Here is a 27391-nt window from a genome sequence, read left to right as displayed (position 1 = left end):
ATGACAATGAATTATGTGCCTATTTGGAAAATTTGAGTAAACTGGCTGGCTTAGTCTGGAAATGACTGAGGTGTAAAGGATGTTGTGATGGTTTAACCTCAGCTGGCAACTGAAACTTAGAAAAGTGAGAAAACTGGTGGGTTGAGTTAAAGACAGTTTAACAGGGAAAGCAAAAGCCATGCACACAAGCAAAGCTAAGCAAGGACTTTATTCACTGCTTCCCATGGGCAGGCAGATGTTCATCCATCTCCAGGAGAGCAGGGCCCCATTATGTGTGACAGTGACTTGAGAAGACAACAGTCTGAATGCCCCCCTCTTCCTTCTTATTTCCCCCACATGATATACTAAGCATGATGTCATATGGTCTGGAATATCCCTTTGGTCACTTGGGGTCAGCTGTCCTAGCTGTGTCCCTTCCCATCTCCTGTGCACCCCCAGCCACTTCTCCAACGTGCCAGTACAAGAAGCAGGAGAGTCAGAGCTGCTTGGCAATGATTATGTCATCTCTATGTTATCAACATAATTTTCAGCACAAATCCAAAATATATCCCCATATTAGCCACTGAGAAGAAAAATAATTCTACCCCAGCCCAGCACAGATGTTCTGGTAACTTTTTTTTTTAGAGTGCGACATAATGGTCTGTAAATTATAAATATACTTCATGCTTCTGTAATAAGAAGGCCAAAAGGTTATTGTCACACTTTAGTTACAGGTAATGTGTGCAGTCCATAAATGTACTTCAAATTGAATTCCATTTGAAGAGTGAAGACTTCAGATTGAAGTATTCCTTTAAATTCATTAGATCGTTATGGTCAAGAATCAGCTTTTCAGTAGCAGAGACCTTAAATTTATGAATCCTGTACACCACAAAGATGGGCCGCCAAGTCCTCATGTACCTTGCATATATAGAACTTATTCATGTCACCAAATTACAAGCCTTCTGAAAAATACCTTGTCACTGTCCTCTGCCAGTCTAGACATAAAGAGACAAAAAAGCTGTTGAAGCTGTAACTGGTATTGCTGCCTTCTAGATAAGACTGAGAAGGATTTAGTAGGCATAACTGGGAATCTGTTTTTAAGCCTTTAAATCAGTTAATTGCTTAATCTGGATTTTAAGAACCTGAAGGGGGCATAGAATTATGATTTTAGCTTTTGGGGCTGAGGGATGAATGTCCTGCTTATCTATCACAAGTCATTGGAGCACTTTTAACTGAAGGAGTATTTACAAATTCTTAAGGACTTCTGTGGACTGTTTATGAAAGGCATGGTAATCACAGATACATGCTTCTGTGTGTCTGAACTTCTTATACTTTTCTTTTTTGATCCAAAAATTGTTTTAGAAGTCAGCAGTTTCTTCCATGTTCATAACTGGGCAGAGTGCTTTGTTCCTGCATTTTATCTGAACCTGATAGGAATTACTCTTAACACTGTCAACAGCCTGACATTTTTTTCTTACATGAAGATTTCAGATTTGGGAACAAATGTAGTACAGATATTTATAGTGAATAGCTAGTAGTTTAAAGTGATGTAAGCATACATGAATGAACATATGAATTCTGAGTTGTTTTGGTGGTGTTTTTTTCCTGCAAAGTAAGTTCTGGCTTATCAATCACATTTGCTTAATTCACAACAGTGTCAGTTCTCTAAATTCATTCAGATACCTGAAAACCAGTCTGTATATTTTTATGGTAGAGCCAGAATGCTTTAAATAAGATTAAAAACTGTGTTTGGAAAGGCGGCCAGAGCTTGGCTTAGAGTTGAGTTAATGTTCTGATAATCACTTCTGTAGCTCCGGCTGTAATGGCTAAACTCGATGGCTAAATCACCTGGCTGAGCATGTCAATCAGTCTGTTGTCTTTCTAGCAGGGCCTCCTCCTTGAACAAAGCTGTCAACTCAAATGGCTGCTATAAGTGAGGAGATCCCGAGTGCTGTGAATTGTTTAATATTTGCTGATGAATACAGTATTCAGTAACACATGAATACTTAGATTTAGGGGATCTCATTCTAGAGACAGAGCAATGGCCCTGCTATATAAAATATTTTAAACTTTGCAACTGTGAATTTCATTGCTGAGAGAATGCTCTGCAATGAATAGTTTTTGTGGCCAGACTAGACCTCTAGGAAGAAATATGAAAGGGTATTAAGTGCTTATTTTTGAATCTCAGATTGGCTCTCTTTATTTCCATGGCACTATATTCCTACATTCAAAAAAACTTTCAATACAAAAGTTACACATATTTTTCCATAAGTTCAAAACCTGTCTATTCTTCTTTAGTTGTGTCATTGCTATTTAAAAAACATTGTTCTGTCACAAGCTTAAAAGAAAGAAGACAAATGTGGTGATATTTTTCTTTATTTTTACAGGGTAACTTACAGCTTCTGCAGAGCTGCCTGGCAGTGTTAAATGGTGACACATAAGCTACGGTCTGTCCTCCCACTAACAAGGGCTGCCCTCCTCTGGATTTTCTTTTCATGACTTTAAATAGGCATTTACAATTCCCTGGAGAAAACATTTGACAAAGTGCACATAAGCAAGCTTCTTCTTTCAAAAGAATTAAACATGTGAAAGTAGCTCCAGACTATATGAACAGCATACTTGTTATACATACATATTCATGTTTATTTAATCATTATACGCTTTCATTGTTCAGAAACCAAATGCTCGGGTTTTGTGAAAATAGCCAATATAATAATGTTCATGTTATGAATACTATGATACGGCTGCAATCTTATTTACCTTTGTAAGTAATTTCTGAAGATCACCATTTGAAGCACATTGTTCAAATGGCCTAAATATTACCATTAGATATTTGAATATTGTTACTATAATGGCATTGTATACACTGTCTTAGTTTTTTTTCCATGTACTTATATCAAAAAACTTATCTTTTTTTCAATTGTGAACATTTCTTAGAAATTTTGGAGAACTTTGTGTAACCTTTATAACTATGATTTAAAAAGAAAAGCAGATGCATTAGTATGTTTGCCTTAACTTGTAGACTAATCCAATTATTGTAAAATAAACCATGAAATCAGTGATTTTTCTAAAATGATGCAGACACTGTATCATATATAAGCTTAGTATTTTCTAGTAAATTAGATTAATTTGGTTTTTTTCTCTATTCATCGTGTAAAAACCATTAAGTATTGGATTGGTCTGACACTACTCGCCCAGTACTTTTCACTTGCATTCTCAGGTTTTATCTGTTTGTCTGTGACTTTCCTACCCAGTGTTGTACTTAAATTGTTTTGAGCTTGGTGGCTGACTCTGCAATTTCTTTGGCAGAAATACATTTGAGAGAACTTCCTGGGTTTCTTCTGAGAAAGGGGAAATAAAGTAGCAGAAGGGAGTTCAGAAGGTGCATAAAAAATCAGTGAAAAGTAATACTGCCCCACTGTCATACAGATAAAATGTTTTGCTTCAGGAAAAAAGTGAAGGTATCCCCTATAAAGGAGTGTGTTAAGAGGATCTCATTCTGCTAACTGGACTTAAGACTTAGAGCTATGAATCCAGTATTGTTAGTTGTCTTGATTGGTCTCCCTTCGTTGAACTATGACCCTTTTCCAAGAGGTGCTGCTATGTTGTGTGATTTCACGATGTCATAAAATGTCACTTGAGGAATCACTCTTCACAGTGGGATTTCTGCTTTATAAGCAATATATGCTGTTTGCAGGCCTTCAGTGGAGCAGCAAAGTTTGGGTGAATGGTATGGTTGAAAATGCAGATCAGTGTAAGTCAGTGTCTGATTACAGATGCCCTGTACTGCCACACAGAGGCGTGTGGTTTGTTTTTCTCAGATAGGGTAAATTGCACAGTGTTGTACACTTACCCTGCTGCCTTGCACATCAAAACATTGCAAAGGCAGAGAAGTTTGCATTGTGCTTTGATTCATGTACCCCTCACCTCAGGCTTCGATGCCCAGTGCCCAGTGGGTCTTGGCAACTTAGCTAGTACAGAGAGTATTCCCAGCAATGCCTACTACACCAATACTGTGCTGTTCATCTTCTAGATATAACAGGTATAATTCCTAAGGAACTCATCTATAAATAGACTACAAGGGACAACGATGACAATGTATATACAGTTAACAATATTGTAAATATTTTAAGTAGGATGTGGGAACAGTTTTTAGATTAGTCCTCGCTGTTGAGTGTTACTAGCTCATTAAATTTTTTCCAAGCCTCTTGGTATTGGGTGTGTCTCTTAAAGCTCTAACTCTGGCTCGGTAGCTCTGGAAAAGAGTGCTTAAAACGTGACCCGAGGACCCGCAACTCCGCGGAGAAAGGGAAAGCGCCCGCCTGCCCGCTCCTCGCTGCGGGGCTCCCCCGCTCTGGGCCGGGCCTTGGCGCCGGGGGCGCCTTTCCCCGGCGGGGCGGGGCGGGGCGGGGCTCGGCCGCCGGAAGCTGCCGGCCGCCCGGAAGGGGCCGGGCCGGGCCTGGCTGCGGCAGCGGGCGAGCTCAGCGGTGGCGCCATGAGCCGCCTGCGGGAGGAGGATGATCCGTACGTGGTGGAGGAGCCCAGCGACGAGGAGCGAGCGCTCAGCAGGTGCCTGGAGCTGCCGGCCGGGGGGTGGGCTCGGGCCGGCGGCGGCGGGCCCCGCTCCCCGCCTGGCTTGTGCTGGCCCGGGCGCGCAGTGACGCTGGCGGTGCCAGGCCGTGGGCAGCGAGCCCGGGCTGCCCGCAGAGTGCAAGAGGATCGGCCTCGGCCTCGCTCCATCAGCCGCGGCGATTTCCATGAAACCGGCGTATTTATATTTCTGACTGCACAGCTCCCTGCGCGGAGCGAGAGCTGCCGGGGCGTTGTGGCAGGCCGCACGCAGTCGGCTGAAGCTCCTTTGCGTTTAAACCAGAGTTTTAATACTCCTAAGCTAATAAAGTGTTTTAATATGTACATTGCCCATAAGCATAGGAGTAAGGGCTCTCCCGTGCACCCACACAATTAAATGTTCATTCCCCAAGTGACTATGTCCACGTTTTAGCCTATTTGTAATAATTAGGTGTGTACCACTTGGATGTTTGTAGCTCAGAGGATGAAGTGGACGTGCTCCTGCACGGCACTCCTGACCAGAAGCGGAAGCTGATACGGGAGTGCCTGACTGGCGAGAGTGAGTCTTCCAGCGACGATGAGTTCCAAAAGGAGATGGAAGCAGAACTAAACACCACCATGAAGACTATGGAAGGCAAATGGAAATCACCTGAAATGGGTAAATCAAGCTTAACATCTGCTTGCATATGAAATATTGAATTATGTGTTAGTGGCCAGATAATCTTTAGGTTTTGGTTGTATAGTTAAGAATATGTAGCGGTATTTACATCACCACATCCTTACAGCACAGAATAGGAATTGTGATGCAGAGTGGCTGTGACTGCTTGGCAGTTTTTGAACTTCTGTGGCCCTGAAATTTTGGAGGACTTTTTTAGTGAATTTTATTGTAATCAAAGTTCGTGAAACAATGTGCCACACCTGTATTTCTTTCACATGACTAAAAATGTCTTGTGTATTCTGTAGGGCACAGACAGGCCCTACAGAATGATGGTGGTGTCCTCTGTGTCTAAAGGGAGTGTTGGGAGAAACTGTCCTTCAAATGGTACCTGAGGTTCATCTTCGAGGGAGAAGGGAGTAGCTTTGCTCTGAGAATACCTGTGAATGAAGTAACACAAGTGATGTGAATGATATGGGTGTGGGAATAACCTGGGAGAGCTGTTACTTAACACACCCAGGTAGAACCAAGCACTCTGAACAGAGTAACTTGAAAGTAAAGGTTTGTTGTGGGCTATATACTTGCTGTCCTTTTAGCAGGGTGTCCTTACCACTTCTAATTTCACCTGTAGGTACTTCCTCAAGTACTGGATCTGCCAGCACTTCAAAATACTATGATGACATTTACTTTGATTCTGATTCAGAGGATGAAGATAAAATAGGTAAATGACAGAGGCAAGGGGAGGGCATCTTTATACTGCCACTTACTCTCTCAGATCCTGTAAAATCCTCTGGGGAGGCGGGGGGGGGTCAAGAGGCTGTTTTTGAAGGCAGCATTTTTGAAGGAAATTATCAGCCTACATCATCTCAGCATAGCTCCTGCAATTTTATGATGTATCCCAATGTAATGCTTTGGGGTCACGCACTTAGAGGAGAGATGAGCCGGGCATGTAAGTTTCAGTTTAGATTTATTGCAAGGATGGAAATTGAAAATTGGATATTGTATATTGTATATTTTGATAATTTGTGTCTGATGGATGGAATATGTTCTTGCACATTTTTTTCCAGATACACAGGATGTCCGGAAAAACAGAAAACATCAGCAACGCCGGATTCTCTCCAATGATGAGCTGCTGTATGACCCAGAAGAAGACAGTAGAGACCAAGAGTGGGTAGACTCACAGAGGAGAGGGTAAGCAACCATAAATACTTGAATTGTAAGATACTTAACATCAACTGAAAATTTTAAATGAAAATGGTAAATGTAGAGAAAATGCCAATGCTGTCAAATCCATTATATGAAACTATTTTTTATATATCAACTTAAAGCATAAGAAACTTAAAAGCCTGTAAAATGCTTTGGGTGTATGTAATAGAACTTGAGTCTTCAAAATGACACAAAACTTTAAAATTTTTAAAATCAAGATTTCAAAATTCTCTAAGCCAGTTTTGCCTGTAGATCTCATCTAAACAACCATGCTATGAATTAAACTGTTGCAAGATAATTTGATTGCTGATTAATATTTGTTCCTGATAAACAGTGAATTTCTGGTTTTGGAAAACTTTGAACTTAGCAAGCCACAAAATGCGCAGAGAAAACAGGAACAATACAAAGGTACTTTAATGAGGGTTTTTTGAAGGTTGAAGTAGAAAAGTGGTTGTTGCAGAAGAAGTAAAATTTTCCACCTAAATTTATTGATTAAGATAATGAATGTTGCCTGCAGAGATGGTACTTGAGATACCTGCTTTGTCAGAGGAGAGGGCTGTTAGGCACAAATTCTCATGCTAGATGTATTTGTCTCACCAAATGAAAATACTCTGTAAATCAAAAGATACTGGTATGTGTTTTCCCTTCACCTTCTCATTTATGATGACTTAATGCAAAAGGTGTCCAGAATGAGCCAAGTATTAATTGGTGAATTTTAATGCAAAGAGAGGTTTGACATTGAACCTCTTCAATGTCAAACCTCTTCTTTTAATGCAAAGAAAGGTTTGACATTGAACCTTGTTATTATGACCAACAGCAAGGGCATGTAATTTCACTTGTTGTCTCTGCTTCCTCCTCTCTCGAATTGGTAGGTACCGGAACCAGAGAAGAGCACCGCAGCAGAGGCAGGCAAAACCTGCAGCTGTTCCAAACAGTGATGCTGTTCTGAACTGCCCTGCCTGCATGACAACACTATGCCTGGACTGCCAGAGGTAATAACAGTGAACAATAAGGGGTCTTTTTGTAATTTCTTTTTTTCAGTCAGTAGTATTGTTAGCATATTCAGTTTGATCTATGAATTTTTATCAACTCTGTCTCACAAGATAGCCCTAATAATGAGAAGGCAGGTAGATGTGAGTCAGATTTACATGCTGGTTTGTAAGAGTGATGATCAGTTTAACCTGCAGTGTGGAGATGGGGAATAATAGGGTAGAACGTTAGCATAGTGGAGTAGGTAAATTTTTTAAAAAAATAATAATTGTGGAGACTCAACAGGCATTTCAGGAAGATTGGGGATTTTAGAGATACCTATCTAATATATATTTTGGCTTGATGTTTGGAGGCATAAAACTATTCTAGGTCATTTTTGTCTAAAAATGTCTTTTTAAAGGAGGATTAAGCAAAATAAAGATAGTGTATTCTTGCTTGGTTTGAGTCTCAGCAGTTAGGTTTTGAGTGCAGTTACATTTAAAAATGCCAGGAAGGTATTTAGGTGAGAGTCCACAGTATGGTTTGCTACTATCCAGTATCTGACTGCATTGTAGGCCTAGTTAGTGCTGCTGACCTGTGCTAAGGAAAAGGACTCTAGAAGTGGGAGTAAAGTAGAAAGAAATCTTCTGAAATGAGGAATAAAATACCTGTCATTTACTGAGTATTTTTGGTGATAGAGGATGAAATTCCACAGCAGCCTGAAATCATCTAAGTACTGGCTGCTGTTTTTCTCTGTTTTGGCTTTGCTGGCTCTGGTACTCCTTGACCTTTTTCTGTAGTTAAGTATTTCAATTTGCTAAGCTAACTGTATTTTTATTGTCAGACTGGTCTTTCCTGGGTTTAATCCACTGCAATAGCTCAGCACAGTGTCATACAAGCAATAAGCCAGCAGAATTCCAGATTGGACTTTTGCAGCCACTGTTGTATTCATTCAGGCTGCTGTAAAATTGTAGCCTGAGGGACATTGTGTTAAATTGAACTACAGTACTGAATTTTGCTACATCCTCCAGATACACAGTTGTTAAGACTGATGACAGCTGAAATTTTATGTTTTATTATAGACATGCTGCTTCTAGTGTGATATGTCAATGATATTACTTATAAATAAGGAATTTCAGACTTGCATGACATTGTAGGATGTCACTGCCAGCAGATGAGTCATTTACACTCACAGCTTCCTGATCCTTTACTATTATGAGGTATATGTAGCAATGCATAATTCTGCAATACCAGTACCATTGTACTCCAGGGCGCTTCTTTCAGCAACAGACAGTATTTTAAAAAATGCCTTAAAAAACAACAGATGGCTGCAATTCTATGTTTTTATTATTTTTGTAGCTGTGACTTCTGTTTATGAAATTCCTGCTTACTTGGCTTTCAGCCCTTTGGCATGTTATTTCCTATCTTTAATCCCATACCCAGTGATGGTAACAGATTTTTTGGAAGCAGTGTTGTATGAATGGTATGACTTGCATTTTCTCCCCTTCTCCATAGACATGAATCTTACAAAACACAGTACAGAGCAATGTTTGTGATGAACTGCGTTGTTAACAAAGAGGAAATACTGAAATACAGAAAGAAGGTAAAGAGAAGTAAGAAAAGGAAGCACAGCAAAGAAATTGACTCTATACAATCAAATCAAGAAGAAGAGGAAATATATCATCCAGTATTATGTACTGAATGCTCAACTGAAGTAGCAGTAATGGATAAAGATGAAGTTTTTCACTTCTTCAATGTTCTGGCCAGCCACTCCTAATGTGGAAATGCAGGGGGAAAAATCCTGTGCTGTTGTTAAGAGCATGGGAAGTGTTAGAAATGCAGGCATACTCGCCTTTTTGAAAATGTGGTCTTAAAAATGTGCATTTTCATCTGAGAACTTTATAATGGTTGGACTTTTTGCAATGTTTATACAAGGCATACAGTTAACTGTGTGTATGTGAGACCAATATTCATTCCCACCATCGGGAGGTGGTATCATTGGGGATTAAATATTTTGTAAATACCATGTAGATCTGTATATTATGATCATTCCCTGTATATATACTACTATCATTCATCATCTGAGTGTGTATTAGAATGGCTTCTTGGAATAAACACTTTATAGTAACTGATTTTCCATAGCTGCATTGGTTATTTTCTAGCAAGGGATAAACAACATTCAGTCAGAATGTTTGATGTCATTAGGCTGTTGTTCTTGGTAGATTTGCACACATGGTCTGTGTTAGGGTTTTACCTGGCTGGCAACTAGGCCACACAACTGCTTGCTCACTCCCCTCCACCTCCTCCCCCAGTGGGGAGGAAAATTTGGTCCTGCAGGACCCACAGCAAGAGGAGCCCACACTAAAGCAGGTGTTCGGATAAAACTTGTGACCCCGTGGCAGGCCCATGTTGGAGCAGGCTGCTCCTGAAGGACTGCACTCTGGAAAAATGACCCACAAAGGAACAGTTTTGGAAGAAGTGTTGCCTGTGGGATGGATTCATGTTAGAGAAGTTAGTGGAGTACTGTCTCCTGTGGGAGGTACCTCACACTGGATCAGGGAAAGGACTTCTGGACCAGTGGCAGGCACAATGGTTGATGAACTGACCATAACCCCATTCCCTGTCTCCCTGCACTTCTGGTAGGGGAGGAAGTAGAGCCCAAGAAGCAGGGTGAGTTAGGGGAAAGTAAGATTTATTGTACTCCTCATTATCCTGCTCTGATTTTGTTAGTAATAAATTCAGTTAATACTCCCAAGTTCAGTGTGATTTACCCATGATGGTATTTGGTGAGTGAGCTCTCCCAGTCCTTAAGTCATGGACCTTTGTGTGTGTTTCCTCTGTCCATTTGCAGAGGGGACAGATAGAGCAGCTTTGCTGGGTACCCGGTATCCAGCCAGGTCAATCCACCACAACAACACAACTGCTCACCACCTGCTGACCCAGAGCCAGCTTGGCCTTGAACAGTGATCATCTGCCTTCCAGGTAACTCCCCCAGTTTATATACTGGGCATGATATTCTAGGGTATGGAATATCCCTTCAGCCACTTTGGTCACTTGTCCTGGCGAGGCTCCCTCCCAGTTTTTTATGGCGCTCCTCACTGGCAGAGCGTGAGACACTGAAAAGTCCTTGACTTATCCTAAGTGCCACTTAGTGTTTTGCCAGTTAGCAGGGTCAGAGACACAGACACAAACACCAATTTAAGGAACAGTGTAATTTACTATAATGCAAAACTGCAAAGAATCACAAAAGGACAGGCTATGCAATGCACATAATCCTTAGCAAAGAATTACAAAAGGATAAGATAAGCAATGCACCTAATTGTTACTATGGAAGAATGCCTACAGTGATTAAGATACATCACTAGTTACCCTATTACTTGACCATTGTCCAAGTCCTGAAAATATCAGCTGTGGGGAGAAGCTGTCACAGCCAAGGACTGGAGAACCATGCCCAGTAACAGAACTCCAGTGGTGTGTCCACCTTGCAGGCCTCCAGGCTCCCTGACTTTGCTGTGAAAGTAGCCCAGATTGTATACTGTTAAACAAACAAGCTGACATAATTTCTAATTTCATTCTTCTATTGGCTTTTCCCTAAAGCCTTAGCAGGACTCCAGGAGGAACCAAGGGAGTTGTCTCTTATCCTATACACCCCTAGTAAGGCATTCCCAGGTTTCTAGATATGTATGATTTATTTATTGCAAATAAGTGAATACATATAACTGAATACATATAATAATACGTTATTAATGAGTGAATATATACATAACTTTTGGCTGGAATGTTCATCTAGAGGTTAACTCAGGGGCTGTTGTTTGGGCCCTAGAAGTTAACATAGCAACAACCAAAACATCCTGGTGCTCATGAGAACATTATCCTCAGACTAAATCCAAGTTACTGACAAGAATATGAACTCCGTCCCAGCCAAAACTAGGATACTGATAAAGAAGGAATTGTCATGATATTTGGATTTTTGGTTCATTAAGATCTCAAAAAAAAGAAATTTTTCTTTATACAGATTGGAAGATGAGCTTACATTGATTTTGCTGGCATGGACTGTTCTTCCACTGATCATGTAAATCAACATGCCTAGTAATACAGCTAAATGTTGTACATATAAATATGTATATTTACATATACATAGTAGAAGAAAGTACTGGATTTATTGTTGTTTTCCCTTTTGATGATACATTTTAAGAAGAAATTTATAGGCAGATCTATTACCATATAACTAGTCTGCTTTTTCTGTTTATTTAGCACATTTACAGCTTCTTTATGGAAACACAAAGAGCTTCTGTACTTGGTATTTATGTCTATGAAGCCACTGTATTGTTAATTCTGGATCCTTCTCTATCTTCATTCAGGTGTGTGCCCTAGAGGCAAACTCTTACTTTTTATTTGTAACATCTCTTATAGCTCACATGCTCATGTTCCAGAGGCAAACTCTTTATTTGTAACATCTCTTATAGCCTGATATTTTTTAACTGAACAAGGGTCTGTCTGAAAATAAAATCTTTTTTTTTTTTTTTCTCGTAATAGTACTAGGAATAACTAGTTACATGTGCTTTAAGGAATTGTCAGAAATATTTGAATTTAGGAGGTAGAAACCTGAATAACATCTTTTGTGCCTTAGATTATAATAAAATCTTGTAACTCTTTGGTTACCTTTTGTAGTCCCTGGTGTGGTATTTTACTGATCTACACACACTCATTCTATGCTGTTACATCAGATTAGGAAGAAATAAACCTGCTGGTTCTTCTGTCAGGATTACATAAGAAAAACACAGTATTTTCAAATCAGCAGAAACTTAACCTCTGCTTGATGATGTAGAGAACTGTTGATGCAGCTGCTGAACATGTGGTTGGTCACTATGATGTGCCTTCCTCTGCTATGCAACCTTAGGAACAAAATGGAACTCTACTGGTTCTGAGGCTTGGGGTATGCGTGAGACAAGATTTCAGTCTCATCTTTGCTACTACCTACATTCAGACTCAAGAGTGAAGTATCTGACTTGCAGTATCAGATAGCTGTGGGATCATGTGAAGTGGGATAAATTCTTACTGTGTGCCATGAGCCAAGAGGTGTACACAGGAAATTCTGAATATATGAAGTACTGTTCCTTGGTAGAAGTGTGGAGGAATACATGTAACAGGGAATATGGTCTGTGCTCTGGAGCATGCTGGCCTTGATTTACTTCTCTTTACATTCCAGATGAAACAGAAAGGCTCTCTGCAGTGTCGGGTTAAGGATGTTTGCATTGACCTGCAGGAAACATGAGCATGTGAGAATGTAGTTCAAGAGCTCAAGTGTTGATGCAGGTGGAATCAGGAAAAACAATTACATGATGACAGTCCCTAAGCAGGGGTAGAATGGAGCTGGTGAAGGAGGGGAAACTGTACAGAGGAGTAATGTCTATTTCCATAAGGGGCTAACTAGCAAAAAAACTCTCATAAGTATGCACCATACCAAAAAAGTGCAAGGGCCCACCTACCTGGTTGGTTAGGGCAGGTGTACGAGATTGTAAAGCTGGCATGCCTCTAGGCATACCTTTCCTCTCATCCCAGGTCCTTAATTGCTGCTGCATTTTGCTTGCCTTACCACTTGAATTGCAGAGCATCTTGTTAGGAATCACAGGAACAGAGAGGACTGGACCCCTGTGCTCCATGTTGATAGCCTTCCTGCAGCTTTGAATGGGAATAATGCTTTAGTTATTGAACTTGTCCTTGAACTTTGGGCATGTTTATACAGAAAGGCTCCTTTCATGATTACCACTGTTTACTCAAGCAGCAACACCAACACAGGACTCCTCCAGCAGAGACTGCAACAAGCAACAGCCGACTTGGATAATGGCAACAGCTCCCATAGGCTGCTATGTCAGGGTATTAATCTCCTCTTGTTCAAATAAATCTGCATAGATAAGGTGTGTCTAAATGTCTTCAGGGTGAAAGAAATCCTATTTCAAATTCTGCCACACAAAATAGTACACTCTTCAGTTTTCTTTGCCAGCTGCTTTTCTTTTTCAGTTATCTCCTGGTCCTGTAGTTGTATTTTGCAGCTGTCCGAGTAACTCAAATGTGCATTCTTCTATGGTTGTACTTCCTTATTTTTCATTGTATAAATAGCACAGGTGAAGGTAGGGGTGGGACGGCTACAAGGACAGAATCACATCGCTCAGTAACATAATTGTAAATTGATTTACTAAGCAGAGTAAGTATAGTGAGTCAATTCCAGTTTCTACTCTATGCTGTGCACACTTGGAATGTGTGGTCTGGACTACTGGCCTGGACGCAGGGCCTGGAAGTTGCAACACACGCTCTGCTCATTCAAGGTGCCTGATGATTGTGCACATCCCCTTCCAGCGGGTTCGCAAACCGTGCCTTCCACAGTGCCGGCATCAACTGCCAAGGGCCTTCCTAATCACATAGTCCCAAACCAGTCTCTGGGAATCTCTGGTTTCTGGCTTCGAGTGCCTTAGGGTAGCGCAACGTTAGGAACAGTCACAGTAAACAGCTGATTCATCGCCTCTTTGTTTTTCTTATTCATATGGATTAACCTCGCCAAAGCTGGCCTATCTTAAGGTCGCATTTATCTGAGCCACGTTTTTGGGTGAGCTTTACCCTCCGACAACTGAACGAAGTTGAAGAATCGTGCAGATAATTTTTAACATGTCTTCCTTAGGCCCTGCCAAGCACAGGCTTTGGCTTTTCCGTGATTCCCAGAACGTCAATTCAGGATTAAACAGGATGAGAGAAAATAGGTTGCAGCACCACCTCCTCGGTGTGATTCGGGCCGGGAAGTTACCAGCTTCAGGGTCAGCCGTATAATTTAATCAGATCGGGCCCGATGTCGGCGCTCAGTGGGGAGAACGGGGAAGGATGTGCATCCCCGCCGTTCTCCCCCGCTCCGGGAGCGCCCCGGGCCAGCCGCACAGGCCGCAGCGCCTCCTTGCCGCCGGCCGCGGCCACCCGGGCCCGGGGCGGGGCCGGGGGAGGGCGGTCCCGGCTGCACCGCCCCCGCCTCCGCTCGGCCTGGGCCCGGCGCGGGGCCGCTGGCGGGCGGGGGAGCGCCATGGCGCTGGGCTCGGCGTGGAAGCAGATGTCGTGGCTGTACTACCAGTACCTGCTGGTCACCGCGCTCTACATGCTGGAGCCCTGGGAGCGCACCGTCTTCAGTATCCTTCTGTCGGCCGGGCCTGGCGGGGCGGGTGTGAGTGTGGGGCCGGGGCTGCCCCGCTCCCTGTCGCGCTGTGTCCGGCGGCGGCTCCGGGGCTGCCCCGAGGCCGCCGGGCGGGTGTGGCGGCTCCGCCGGCCCTGCGCGGAGCTCGGGGAGCGCCAGGGCCGGGGTCGTGCTGAGAACGCTGCCGCCGGCGGGGCTTGCTGGGGGCGGCGGAGAGTTGGGCCGGGAGGGGAGCGGGGCCGGGCCGGGCCGGGGGCAGCCGGCCTGAGGCGCCGAGCGCGGCCAGAGCCCGCGGCGGCCGGAGGAGCGGCAGCCTCCGCCTGGGACCGAGGCTTGACCTCTCCTTGCTAGCGGGGACTCAGCTCCTCATCCTAACAAACTAACATCCTGCCCGGACTGGGAATAAACCTTGCTGGGAATAAACCAGCATGTTTCGCATGCTGTGTCCGGGCGTCGGGCAGCGTAGTCAGTTTCTTCTCCGGCATAAGTTTATATCTTTGGACTTACGGTAGTTGTGGCTTTTGCACTGAAATCCCGACCTTTCTGTTAAGGATAAGTGTCTTTAATGATTTCTTTTGTATTTTGCCTAGAGGAAAGTAAATGTGCACGCTGCAAAACCTTGCTAACCTAGGCTTTCATGCTGCTTTGTCACATGGCTTTTACTACATGGCTATTTAATCCTCCAGCTGGTAAGTTAGCTTGGCTGTTTTAGAGTGGAAGAACTTGACAGATGCTCATATAAAGGCGTCTCTGTAAAGACTGTTTATAGGTTTGCTCCTTTACTTGGTCCTTTTGTACATTTTCTTAAGTATTGCTGTGGCATCACAAGTATTTTTCTCTGATTTTTTTGACTTAAAATGATGTCTCAATATGAGTGACCGTGAGCCATCTCCAGTTAATGCTGAGCGGTAGAGAGAGAAATTAATTAAAACATTAGCATAGAGAAGGGTATAAGCAGTAGCAAGAAGCTGCTTTTACTGAGATTCTGCTTAGTTTTGTAAAGAAACTCACATTTCTTATGTAAAAGTGGTTGCCCAAGTTACAGCAGTGTGATCAGTCTTTTTTTTTTTCCTGTCTCTAGTCAGTAGAAAGGGCGATTACTGGAAAAGAGAAGTAGTAAGTTTTATAGACTCACTGTGCACAATTGTGCAGGTAGGGGTTCTTATGTTGTATTCCATGTTAATGTGTACCTTCTTCCTTTTATGCCATGCCTGTATCACTGAGAAAATCTAATTTTTGTTTTCCTTGCAATTATATTAGTCTTGAGTACTTTTTTTTTCCTTTTTACCTTGTGCAAAATATTTGAGTAAATGAAAGCGTGTGCACGTTTACTTTCATAAAATGTTCATATTGTAATTTCCACATAACGTACAAATGTAAAGAGTGGCACAAGCATCACTTCTGATGTCAGATCAGCAAAACTGTTTTTTGTCCCCAAGCTGGATGCTTTGGCTGTAGGTGGGTCATGTCTGCTGGTGCTGTATGGATGCAGTGCGGGCACAGTGGCCTTGGGAACTAATGGTGCGTGGCTGTGCTCCAGTATCAGAAGCGAGCACTGATACGGAAATGTGGATTTATGACCTGACCTTCATTTTCGTATCTCACTGTATAATCCTCTGGGACTATAAATACACCAAGCAGCTCTAATAGGTGCACCTCATAGCTCTGCTGTGCTGTGCGCGAGTGGGGCGTGGAGCGCTTGTTACACCTGTGCTGTGCAGACTTGGTCTCGCAGAGCATGCACAGCTCCTCGGGTTTCACCTGTGGAAACTGAGTGCTGCTCTCTGGCCTTATCATGCTTGTTAATCTCCAGCGTGTTTTACAGTGTTTGCGGCTAAGTTTACTGAATCTCTGCAGGTAGTTGGATGAAATCAACGGCTTTTTTTATTCATTTTGTGTACTTTTGAATTTCTGAGACCTTAAGCTTTCTGAAACCATAATCTTGTAGTAATATTGATGCCTTGTCAAGGCTGACCTAGAACAGAGGCTAGACAGAGTCAAAGAATAAAGTAGATATTTATTAAAAGGCCTCAGTGGGTACACCTTGGGCAGTACAAGAGCCCAGCCAGGGCTACACCCAAGATGAACCCAAAATATCCACAAAAGGGACAACCGTTCAAAAGAGAGGTCTCTCGCTTTTATAAGTTTTGCTCCATTAGCATATTGGAATTAATTGTCCAGTTATAGCTTTAGTTTATGAAGTCACATCCTTCTTGTTTTTCTCTCTTCAGTCCACATTGTTTATGCTCTTGGGCCTGAAATTTGGATCAGTTGTCCTTGGTCCCAAGCTAGAAAAGGAATTGTTTTGTCTAGCTACTCTGTGAAGAGAGCTTACCATCCCTTCATATGAAGCTCAGAACTACAGATAAAAGCAGTGCAGAATCTAAAAAATATAAAACCTAAAACCTAAGGCATTGTTTCCCCCCCACTTCTTTTTGGGGGGGGGGGGGGGCTTTCCTCTCCTGTGATGCCCGAATTTGTTTAGGTAAAGCTTCAGAAGCCCTAGAGGTTCTCTCAAGTCCAACTGTACATGTACTTTATAAGCTATTGTCTCAGTTCTCTATATAAGTTTTACAAAAGCTCCCTGTTATGAGTTCAGCTAATAAAGTGGTTATCTGCAGATTTTTAGCAGATAGCTTCACATGAAGTTTATTTTGTAGGGCAACCTCCTATAGTAAAGTACCAATGAGTGTGTTTATTTAAGTACACACCTTGACTCAAAACTATGCTGATGCTCTGAGGCATTGTGAGTGAAGTAGTTAGAAAGCATCTTATGCTGTCTGCTTAAAAAGGCAGTCATCCACAAATAAGAATGGTGTTGCTCTTATTTAGTAAAGTTGCTCATATTATTGTAGTTTTGTTTTCTTTTTTATTTTTATGGTGGTTGATTTTTTTCTGCTTGGCTGAATGGGGCTGGCTTCTGCAAGACTTGCTCAACATCTGAGAAGATGAATGTGAAAACGTGTGTTTTCTCAGTGCCCATTTTCTGTTCTCCATCACACTTCCCATGCTCTCGTCTGTCCTCCTGTGTCACTGACAAGGCAGTGGGTAACTTGCAAGGCATCCTTTGCAGTTCAGCTGATTGCTTCTACTGGCATTCGGATTTTCAGTGTTCAGTAGGTTCTTCTGTGGCTTATAATTGCTGAATACAGTTGATTGTGTCTGTTTCAGAAACATAATGTTATAAGATAGTAACCACTAAAGTTTTAATGCTGTAGTTTGTGATGTCTTCGGTGGTTTCTGTTTCAAAAGCTTTTTTCCTCAACTGTAGTTCAGATTCCATGCTAGTTTCCATTGTTGGAATGGCACTGTACACAGGCTATGTGTTCATGCCTCAGCACATCATGGCAATATTGCACTACTTTGAAATTGTGCAGTGATGAAGAACATGTTTTCAAGAAGTAACCGGGCTTTGAAATCTGGTCTACAAAGAAGAATGAACCTCTCAGTTTTACCAAGATTTCTACTGATGTCCGAAAGACACAATTATGACTCTGAAGACTAGGAAATGAGATGTGTAGAGCAGGGACGTGAGATGTCCCCTGTGTTGTGTTCATTCCCTTTAATTTTACAAGATATGCCCTTGTATAGTAGTTTTGTCTACTTTAACATTGTGATTGTACTTTGATATCAGTATTTTCTTAACTTTGTGACAGTTTGAATATTGCACTGTGAAAGCTTTTCTTAATTGTACTTTTGAGTAAATCTTAATTGCCTTCTATTTTTAATCAGAAAGTCATCTTATTAAATGGGGCTTAAAGCTTTTGCTATTGTATGGTATGTATTTGCCTGGATATTTCTATTAATGCGTTTTGTAAGAAAATACATCTAGATTCATATTAGAGACATGGATATATTCGTCTAATCCTATTTACAAAAGTTAGTTTGTATGACTGAACTCAGGTGTACTGTTCGCTGTCCAAACTTTGTTCAACAGTATATTTGTGCATATCACCTAAATTTGGAATTAGCAATTATTTCAAGTTTCTGTATTCTGCCTGTGGGAGGAGGGAGGGGGAGATGAGGCATTGAAGCAAAATGCATTCATTATGTTTTTTAGTAGTGCTGTGGTTCTGGACTCTGTCTGGGTGGGGGGGAAATGGACTTTCTTTACCGGCATTGGCCCACATATGGCTTTGGGATAGCACTTTAAACCAACCATTTTTCTAGCTACCAATTCACTTTTACAGGATGCTTTATTATGTTCCAGTGGCTATGGTTTCTGCTGGTTTTCATTCAACAGTGTAACCACGTCTAGGTTTTCAAGGGGTTTTCTATTGCTGCTAGTGTTCCAAACATGTTTTCGCTACAAACGACCAAAACATAGGGATTTTCAAGGGACTTGAGTTACAACTACAGCAATAAGTAGCTGAATACTTGGCTGAAGTCCTGTCTTTTTTTTAATAGGGATTTTTTTCAGTTTTGTATTCTGAAATGTAAGAGGGTAACAACTTAACTTTCCTAAGTGGACAATTTTTTTGTTGTTGTTGTTTAAAAAATAAAAGTTAAAAAGCAGAGCTTTGATGCAAAACTTTCTTGGAGAAGTTAATGTGTTTCTGAGTGCTGCTTGCTTTTCTCAGAACTTCCCAAAAGTGATACTTGACCAAAGAACTGTGATTTTAATGGCCCAATAATCAGTACTGTTATGTCTTTTATGCAACATCTGTTGACATCAGAAATTGTAGATTTACAGTATCTATAGGGATATTGTCTTTCAGATTATTTCATTTTCTCAAATGTGTACTCGTGAGAAGAGAGTGCTTTTCCCTGTGTTTAAAAACTTCATATGTATTTGATTAAAAACCCTGTTGTTGTTTTGGGAACTAAAAACAGTGAGCCTTAAACTTCTTAGATGAACCTGAGCTTTCCTGAAGTTGGTAGGAGTCTCCCTCTAATTCAGTGCTTTCACTTCTTAATAACTGGCCAACAAAACATGGGTAGGTTTCTGGGATCGTGGTTTTTTGTTATTTTTTGTGGTGTTTTATTGTGGTTTTATTTAAATGTATCCAGAGTTGTATGTGTGCATTTTAAGTGTATACATGGAGATATTGATAATGTTAATGTACTCTTTTTGAAGTAACATAGCATAAATCCAATCTCTCTGTGAATCAAATCAATACCTGATTGTGATGTTTCTTTGCAAACTACTACCATGATTGATAACCTCTTTTTCAGCAGTAGATAATGTTATTTGTATGAGGGTGAGAAAATCCCTTCTTTACAAGGGATTTTTTTAGGTTTGGGTTTTCCTCAGTCACAAAAGGTCCAAGAGAATGACAAAGCCTCAGGAGCTGGTAGCAGAACTGATCCGGTGGTGGCATTAGGAATGTTAGGCATGATTTTTAATTGTAAAATGTTTTATAGAAGGCCTTTGGTATAATGACTTTTATTAGCTGTCTGCTTTTTGTTGAGAAAAAGAAGAGTAACCATTAATTTCCAGTTACTTGCCTTATGTTGGTTTGATTGATACCATACTTGAATTCAATTTGCTAATTTGAGTACAGTGTTTTTCAGTATTTCTTTTAGCATAAATCAAGAATCTATTAGTCTTGGACAGTTCTTTTTAGATTCTGAATACTTTGTTAAAGATAGAGTTATTTCATTAATAAAATATAATGTGTTTACTGAAGTTTAAATTTCTAGAAGAAAGTTTTTGCAGTGTGTCCTTTTGTTTAGGTTGAGCTAGTGAAGAAACGGTTCAACTGGTGATAATTACAAAGCAGAGATTTCTTTTTTAAAGTAGGAGTACTGGTAGGGATTTAATTAATCATTGCATTTGAATAATAATAAATAAATCAGAAGACTACCAAGTTGTTTTCCCACTGCAGTCTGCCTTATTGTTGTGTCAGCTATCATATCCTCTATGATAGAACCATAAGCTTTTTTTTTTCTTTTGTGCAAGCTGGAGGTCAAAGGCAGTTTGAATATCATTTGGAGGCAGCTGGTCAATCATGCTTTTGTTCAAACATGTTGATAAAAATTGAGGCATTAGTAATTTAGGTAAAATTTGAAAAAAAATAATTGTGAGAAATGAGAAAAAAAATTACCTGAGAGACATGCAATTGGCTGTCTGTTAATTTTTTAATAGTAATAGCTCTTGGGGTTTAGATTGCGTCATTAGAAATAAGCATTTAAAAACGCATTAGGTGTGTCATATAGCAAAACTGATAATTCCAGTTCGTGAGGCAGCAGACTGAGCCGGGGTGACTCGCTGTGCTGGAGGCCCTGGGGCTCCCAGAGCCAGCTCTGCAAAGGCTTCTTGGCTTCCTCCAGGGCTGGGTACTGTACAATTATTTATTAAAAACCTTTGCAGAAGGAGCTGCTCTAACCAAAACAGGCATTGTATTGCAGAATGTCAGGCTGGAGTCAGAAACAGATCCAGGACCTATGTAGCGTATGTATGACTTGAATCAGTTATATCTTTTTATGTATGCACATATATGCACAAACTTTTTCAGTATGTGTGTGTATATGTGTATATATATATATATGTAAATACTGTTTATTTCTTGTCAAAAATTATTACGTAGCAATTAGTTTGGAGACAGTGAGAGGCAGTGGAGTTTCTTTTCTGGTTTCTTCCCTATGAAGGAAAACACCAGAGCATCCTTTACTTTACAAGAGAGTGAGACTTTCTTTACAAAATTTTGTAAGAAATAGATTTTGTATATCCATCAATATTAAAAAGAAGTAGGTGTGAAAGGAGCATAGCACTGCAAAGGGCAATCTTGGGTGATAGATGGGCTTTGTGTAACTGCAGACTGGTGTGATGTGAAGCATTGTTCCATTCAGGTGAAGAAATGAAGTGTGCCTTATAAATGCTGAAGAAGGGGTACTTGCTGTTGACTAACAACAAATAAAGGTTATATTGAGGTGAAGAGTCACAACTTGAAGAGAATTGGGTACCTTAGGCTGTGCACAAAGGTGTGGACAGAGCAGCCATCCTGCTTCGGTAAAATACCAGAGCTGTGGACTCTGGAATTGGCACCCCAATAAAGCTTTTCTGTGCCAGAAATTCCTTGCACCTTCTTGTTTGCTTGTGTCTTCTACAACTGCTATTGTAGGAAGACAGTTTTTCCCCACTTGCTGACATGTTATCCTGTTACCAGTGTGGTGCTTTTGTCTTTCTTTCTTTTTTTTTTTTTCTGACAAAAGGAAGCCGAAACCATTATGCATTGTTTTTCTGTTTGATCTACTAGGTCAGCCTTCAACAGTAGTCATCACCGAACACAATAGCTGCTGTCTTTTCTGCCTTTTGTTTGTGTAGTGATGACTTAAGAAGAAAATCTGGCATCATAGCCCAGAGCTGGATCTGCCCTCTCCTTGTAATAGAGAGAGATGAATGTCTAGGTCTGATCTAGATTCCAGTGTAGGATTTGGGCAGAAATCCCTCTGCTTTTCATAACCTTCAGTGCATCACCGCATCAGTCGGTCTTAACTAGCACTGCATGATGGAACACAAAGAAGTTATGAAGGTATGAAGAACCCTTTCTGAGAGTTTAGCTGGATAAGAGTTGAACAGGCCTTGATGTAAATCTTAGTGATCCAATTTCTAAAGTAAAAGATCTATCACATCATTGGAACTAATCAAAGTGTTGATCACTTATTGTATAATGTATCTGGTTTTTATTTATGTCCGTATCTGCAGGTGGAATTGTCTCAGCATGTCTTGCATTTTGTGTTCTCTGCAATTTGAGATGGAGAGCATATCTCAGGCCCAGATTTTACAATGACAAGAAGATGCACTATATAACCCCTATATAAAGATGCACTATATAACCCCTATATAAAAGAATTTCTTTGGGGAAAAAATCGCCATGGCAATGATATTATTTGTCTTTTCTGTGAAATTTGTTTTGTCTACTGAGGCAGAAAAATCATGTAGCTATGATCACATTGGAATTTAAACCAAACGTCTTCTGGCCAAGGTTTATGTTCCTTTCTTGCCTCTGTGGTGATTAGCTGTTGTCCTCTCTTCCAAGAAAATATTCAAGATGTTCTTACTGCACATACTTCAAAAAAGAAGAAACAAATGCCTCAGAACACATATCTATCTCTCTGTTGCTGTTTAAGACACACTGGTAAGGTTGTGAAATTCTGGAAGATGTCATTGAATAATAGTCTTGCTGGAATAATAGGACTATCTTGTTAGCTCATCTGAGGAGTGATCCACAGGCATGCATGTACTCTGAAGTTGAATACCTAGCTGAGACTACTGACTAGTGCTAGACTGCTCACAGCTTATTATTTTGCTCATGCTATGTTACCAGCTCAAAGTAAGCATTTCTGAGAGAAAGCCTCCTGTGCCACATCCCAGGATCCAAGAAGTTTATATACTTAGGTAATACTTCCTGAATTTTAATCAGAATTAGCAAATAGTTCCCCAACTCAGGATAGAATTAGTCAATGATTTTTTGTTAGACTTGTTTTCAAAAAAATCTTCAAAACCCTTTCTGTGTTGTAGAGTATTTCAATAGGTTGGACAAAAAAGTAGTGCGCAGCTCAGTGTGACTGAGGATGTACAGTCTGTTTGTCTTAGACCACAAAGAGGGACTGTTGAACTCTTGATTTTCTAATCAAATGGAAAGGTTGACTTCACTGGAAGGGGATCAAAGGACTATGTGTACCCAGAGAATAAGTGACAGCTTCTGTGGACTGAGGACGTGAGGCTTTCTGGGTCAGGACACAGCTGTAGGGTCTGCCTGCACGATGTGATGGTGCCTGATGCTGAGATCAGAAGTGCCCTGCAGAAGGACTTATGCCACTTCTCTACATTTCCTTGAAAAGAGAGTTATATTAAGCTATGCTTACATTGAAAAAATTTCAAGTGTTTGTGAGGAATCATGAAGAAGTTGAAGTAAAGCATGGCAGCTGTGGTCTCTGCTTTGTGCTGTGTGGTGAGGCAGACAGCCTGTAGGTATCTGCATGACATCTTGGCTTTCCATGTTGCCTCTGACGATGCTACGTGCAAGTGGGAGCACAAATGTTCTGTCTTGTGCCTTTTGAATAATCTTAAGGCTTGTTCAAAAGGGTGGCAAGTGTAGTTCAAGTCTTTTGGTCCTCCTTTGCCTGGTGACTGCAATCTGGGGAGCAGGTGCAATTACACTGATTGGTAATCTCTAATTTGACAGATGATGACTCATTCCTTTTGAAATCAATGTTGATATATCCCATGATATATCAATGATATGGGTATATCTACTTGCTGCAAGAAGCAGTCTTGCTGGAAAATCTGCTTTTGTCTGACGTTTCAGCAACATTGGAACTCCATAAACTACTGATAAACCCTTTGCATGGTGCATTAAACTCCTTTAACCACTGTATGCTTTCTTAAACAGTTTCAGGCCTAGACAGGACAGCAGACATGCCAAGGAAGCAGGGCTGAGAGAAACAGAAATCCATCTGTGTCCATTTTATTTCACCTGCTGAGTTACCAGGTGTGTTTTGACTGTTGGAGACTAGAGTTACCAAGGGTAAAGCATTGAATTATTCTTTTTTTTTTTTTTTAAGGCTTACTCATATAAGTATGGTGCTTGTCAGTGAACTAGAAGACCACAAAAGAAGTGGAATAAGTAGGGACGGGCTATAAATGTGTAAAAACATTGCTTAGGCAACCAGATGGCCTTATAAGATTAAATGACTTGTTATGTCAGCAAGAGCAGTGGTGGATATTCTCATACACTGCCTTTAGAATGGCTTCTGACACACTCCCACAGCGTTTGCATGGGGACCAGAGGAACCATGAGTAACATGAAGGGACTGTTTGGTGATTTGAACTGGCTGGATCACTGTACTCAGAGCAGTTACTCAATGTTAATTTGTAAAGTGGCTATAAGTGGAGTACCCTGTAAGGTGATCTTGAGGCTGATGTTCAGTATCTTCATAGCTGACCCTCATAATCAGTCAATGTTCCTCTATGGGGAAAAGAATTAATATGCTGCAAGATAGAGCCTGGGTTCAGAATTTGGCTGACAGAAACCTCAAGCTCTTTGACACGGAGAAGTGCAAAGTTCTCAGCTTTGCTGAGAGAGATCCTTGGAATCAGTGGTGTGTGAACATGAGCCAGCAGTGAATTCACAATACAATTATGGCAGCTTGCATGCTAGACTACGGTAGGAGAATTTGGCCACCAAACTGAGGAAAATTTTTTGTCCTCATCATGTGCTGAGGCAGCTGCTGCAATACTGTGTCTGATTTTGGGCTCTTTGATTTCAGAAGTATGGTAAGAAACTATCCTGAAGAGACTATAAAGAAAATGAGGAGTCAGGAACATGTTTCTTAGAGCAGTTGTGAAACCTTTCTCCTTGAAAGTATTCAAGGCTTCCTCTGGACAAAGCCATGACTAACCTGATTAGTGTTGCCATTAGTCCTGCTTTCAGAGGGAGGCTGGACTAGATGATCTCAGGAAGCCCTTTTAAAACAGCTTTTCTATTGTTCTTTAAACACAATGAAGAAGTCCGGTGAAGGAGTGTGAGAAAAGTATTTACATGGCTCATAACAGCAACTGAAGGAGTAGGGTTAGGAGAATGATACAGAATCCAGTGTTAGAAACTCATAGGATGACAGACTGAAGGTATAGGGAACCTGCTGAGGTGACAGTGGTGACATGATTCCAACGTGATCTTTACAGCAACACTGCATTTCTCTCAATGCTATTTTTAGTCAATGAAACATTATAAGACTGAAACCAACAGAACAAGCCCAACTATTTTCTGAGCTTGAAATGAGGAAAAAAAAAAAAAAATCAAGACAGGCATCTGCTGCAGTATTTTGCAAGTATATTTCCTACGAAACTGAACAGCTTGCAAGCTGAGCAGTTATTTACCTTCTCATGAGCTCTGTTTCCAGAACAGGTGTCTCATGGACTTGACCTGTAGTTTGCTGTTATTTTTGCCTTGGAATATGTGTCCTGAGTTGTCTTCTGGGCTTCAACATTGATTCATTCTTGCTCATGTTTGAGGACTTTTATATTTGAGACTTAACATGTCATAGTCTTGAATGACTCTGCTGCTGAGAAATCAAAATATTTCCTCTCATTTTCTATGAAGTATTGTTTCTGGAAGAGAACAAAAAGAAGAATGTAATTCCCACTCATTCAGTTTGAGGCTGTTCCATGTGGACTTGAAAATAGCTTATTTTTGGGAGTTTGTTCTTCTCATGAAAGGTGGAAAACTGTAAACAAGCTTGTTTTTGCAGTAAATATTTATGGACTAATTTTTTCTTTCCTTTTGGTTATTATAGAATTGCTGTTAATGTTCTTTTGTGAATTCCCAAATGATATGTGGTTAAGAATTGTGTAAAAAGAATGCTCTGTTATCTTGCAGCCCTGGATCTTCCTTAGCAAGAAAAAAAGCATCTTGTAAAGAACTCTTTTGTTGTAGGGGTCAGAACACTTTAAAAATGCCACCTAGATGCCTTCTGTCAAAGAGTAGCCCTTTATTTTTTGGCTTTTTGCACTAGCTGAAAAGAGAGAGAGCTTTTCTTCTTGCTAGAGCTGATTTTTATCTTCTTTGGACTATAAGGTCTCTGAGATCTTGGCAAACAAGGGGATCCCTGTAACCAGAATTCCTCTTGTCTTTATGTCCAGTCTAATGGGCATGGGATGTGGTTACCCTTTCTAGCTGTATCAGGGAGTATCAGGGAGACTGTAGCATCCTTCTTAACATGTGTCCAGGCTAGGTACCCCTCGACCACACTGTGTCTTTGGCCTCAAGTACATTAGCTTCCAGTTTTTCTTTACACCTTGATTGAAAATTTTACTCTGGGAATGAGGCAGATTTTCTATTGACAACTCAATTGATATACCTCAGGGCACCTTCACCTGATCCCTGCAATGCCCCTGGCAACAACGCTAAATTCAGTGATTTGTTTTGAATGAAAGCACTCAAGGAATTAGAGCTCACCTCTACAGTGTGGGGTGAAGCTTGTGAAAATAGTCCCTGCTCTTCATTTAATTGGCCTGTTTGTCATACCATCTTGATGTACTGGTATAACAAGCCAGGATGTCAAGTAGATTAAAACCATCAAACAACTGCTATGTTTCTAAATGAGCTGTAAGTCTAATGTTTCTAGTCAAAACAGCCTTCTCCCAAAGCCATCAGCAAATGACATCCCTGCAAGAATTACTCTTTAACAAGGATGCTGTCAAGTGAGCAGTGGAGTTTACACTAGTGAAAAGGAAGTGGCACCTGTCTGTCTGCAAGTGGCTGATTCCCCAGCTGCTCCCAGCTATGGGCTTTTGCAGAGCTCTGTTCCAATTAGAGATTCATTTTGGGGACTGCCAGCACAGCAACATGCAGTGCATGGTTTTGAAAAGAAAGGAGACTATTTTCATGATCAGCTGAATCTTCTGTAGTTTTGGAAGCTAAAAAGCTGGAGATCTCTATCCTTAGGGGACATCAACTGGGGACTTCTGATGCAAGGTCCTTGGCTTAACATTTCAGCTCTGCACAGGGCTGAGAACTTCAGATAGGCTGAGCTGACTACAGTACAGCAAATGGTTCAGTCTATGGCAGTACAGAGCAGTTCCATGAGATTTTTTACCTTATTTCTTATAGTTAGGTACACTGAACTTCAGTGGAGAATAAAATTAAAATATGCTTTCCGATGAGAGTCCATTTTCTGTACTTCATAAAGAGTATATCTCTGGCAAACTGCCTAAAAAGCTGCTCTCCATTTAGATTGCACTTCAGGCTGTGCTTAGGGAGTTGTGTGGAAAAGGCTTCTTGCCTTCCCTGGGATGGTGTTCATGTAGGGCTTACTCCCATAAGCTTTATGATACTGTTTGAGATATCTCAAAGTCAGATGAAACTCCATCTTATCTTTACTTAATGCCTCCC

At 41.0% G+C, this 27391-nt stretch overlaps 3 protein-coding genes across 4 annotated transcripts in view; all 3 read left to right on the top strand.

Moving 5' to 3' along the window:
• Positions 1-4187, top strand: part of SNX6 (sorting nexin 6) — a 29625-nt gene extending 25438 nt beyond the window's left edge. For both annotated transcript variants that reach the window (XM_054634554.2, XM_077180441.1), the window contains exon 14: positions 2367-4187. In XM_054634554.2, coding sequence (XP_054490529.1) covers positions 2367-2420 — 54 coding nt within the window. In that variant the 3' untranslated portion in view covers positions 2421-4187. The remainder of the gene's footprint in view (positions 1-2366) is intronic.
• A 200-nt stretch (positions 4188-4387) lies between these two features.
• EAPP (E2F associated phosphoprotein) lies at positions 4388-9510 on the top strand. The gene is made up of 6 exons (XM_054634760.2): positions 4388-4548; positions 5025-5206; positions 5835-5924; positions 6271-6394; positions 7282-7401; positions 8894-9510. Exons 1-6 carry the CDS (start codon positions 4475-4477, stop codon positions 9153-9155), a joined length of 852 nt encoding a protein of 283 aa, XP_054490735.1. The 5' UTR covers positions 4388-4474; the 3' UTR covers positions 9156-9510.
• A 4343-nt stretch (positions 9511-13853) lies between these two features.
• SPTSSA (serine palmitoyltransferase small subunit A) lies at positions 13854-19669 on the top strand. Its single transcript, XM_077180442.1, has 2 exons — positions 13854-14547; positions 17829-19669. Exons 1-2 carry the CDS (start codon positions 14220-14222, stop codon positions 17930-17932), a joined length of 432 nt encoding a protein of 143 aa, XP_077036557.1. The 5' UTR covers positions 13854-14219; the 3' UTR covers positions 17933-19669.
• The last annotated feature ends 7722 nt before the right edge of the window (positions 19670-27391 follow it).

Source organism: Agelaius phoeniceus, chromosome 6, assembly GCF_051311805.1.
Source record: "Agelaius phoeniceus isolate bAgePho1 chromosome 6, bAgePho1.hap1, whole genome shotgun sequence".
NCBI lineage: Eukaryota > Metazoa > Chordata > Aves > Passeriformes > Icteridae > Agelaius > Agelaius phoeniceus.
This window is presented reverse-complemented; position numbering and strand designations above follow the sequence as displayed.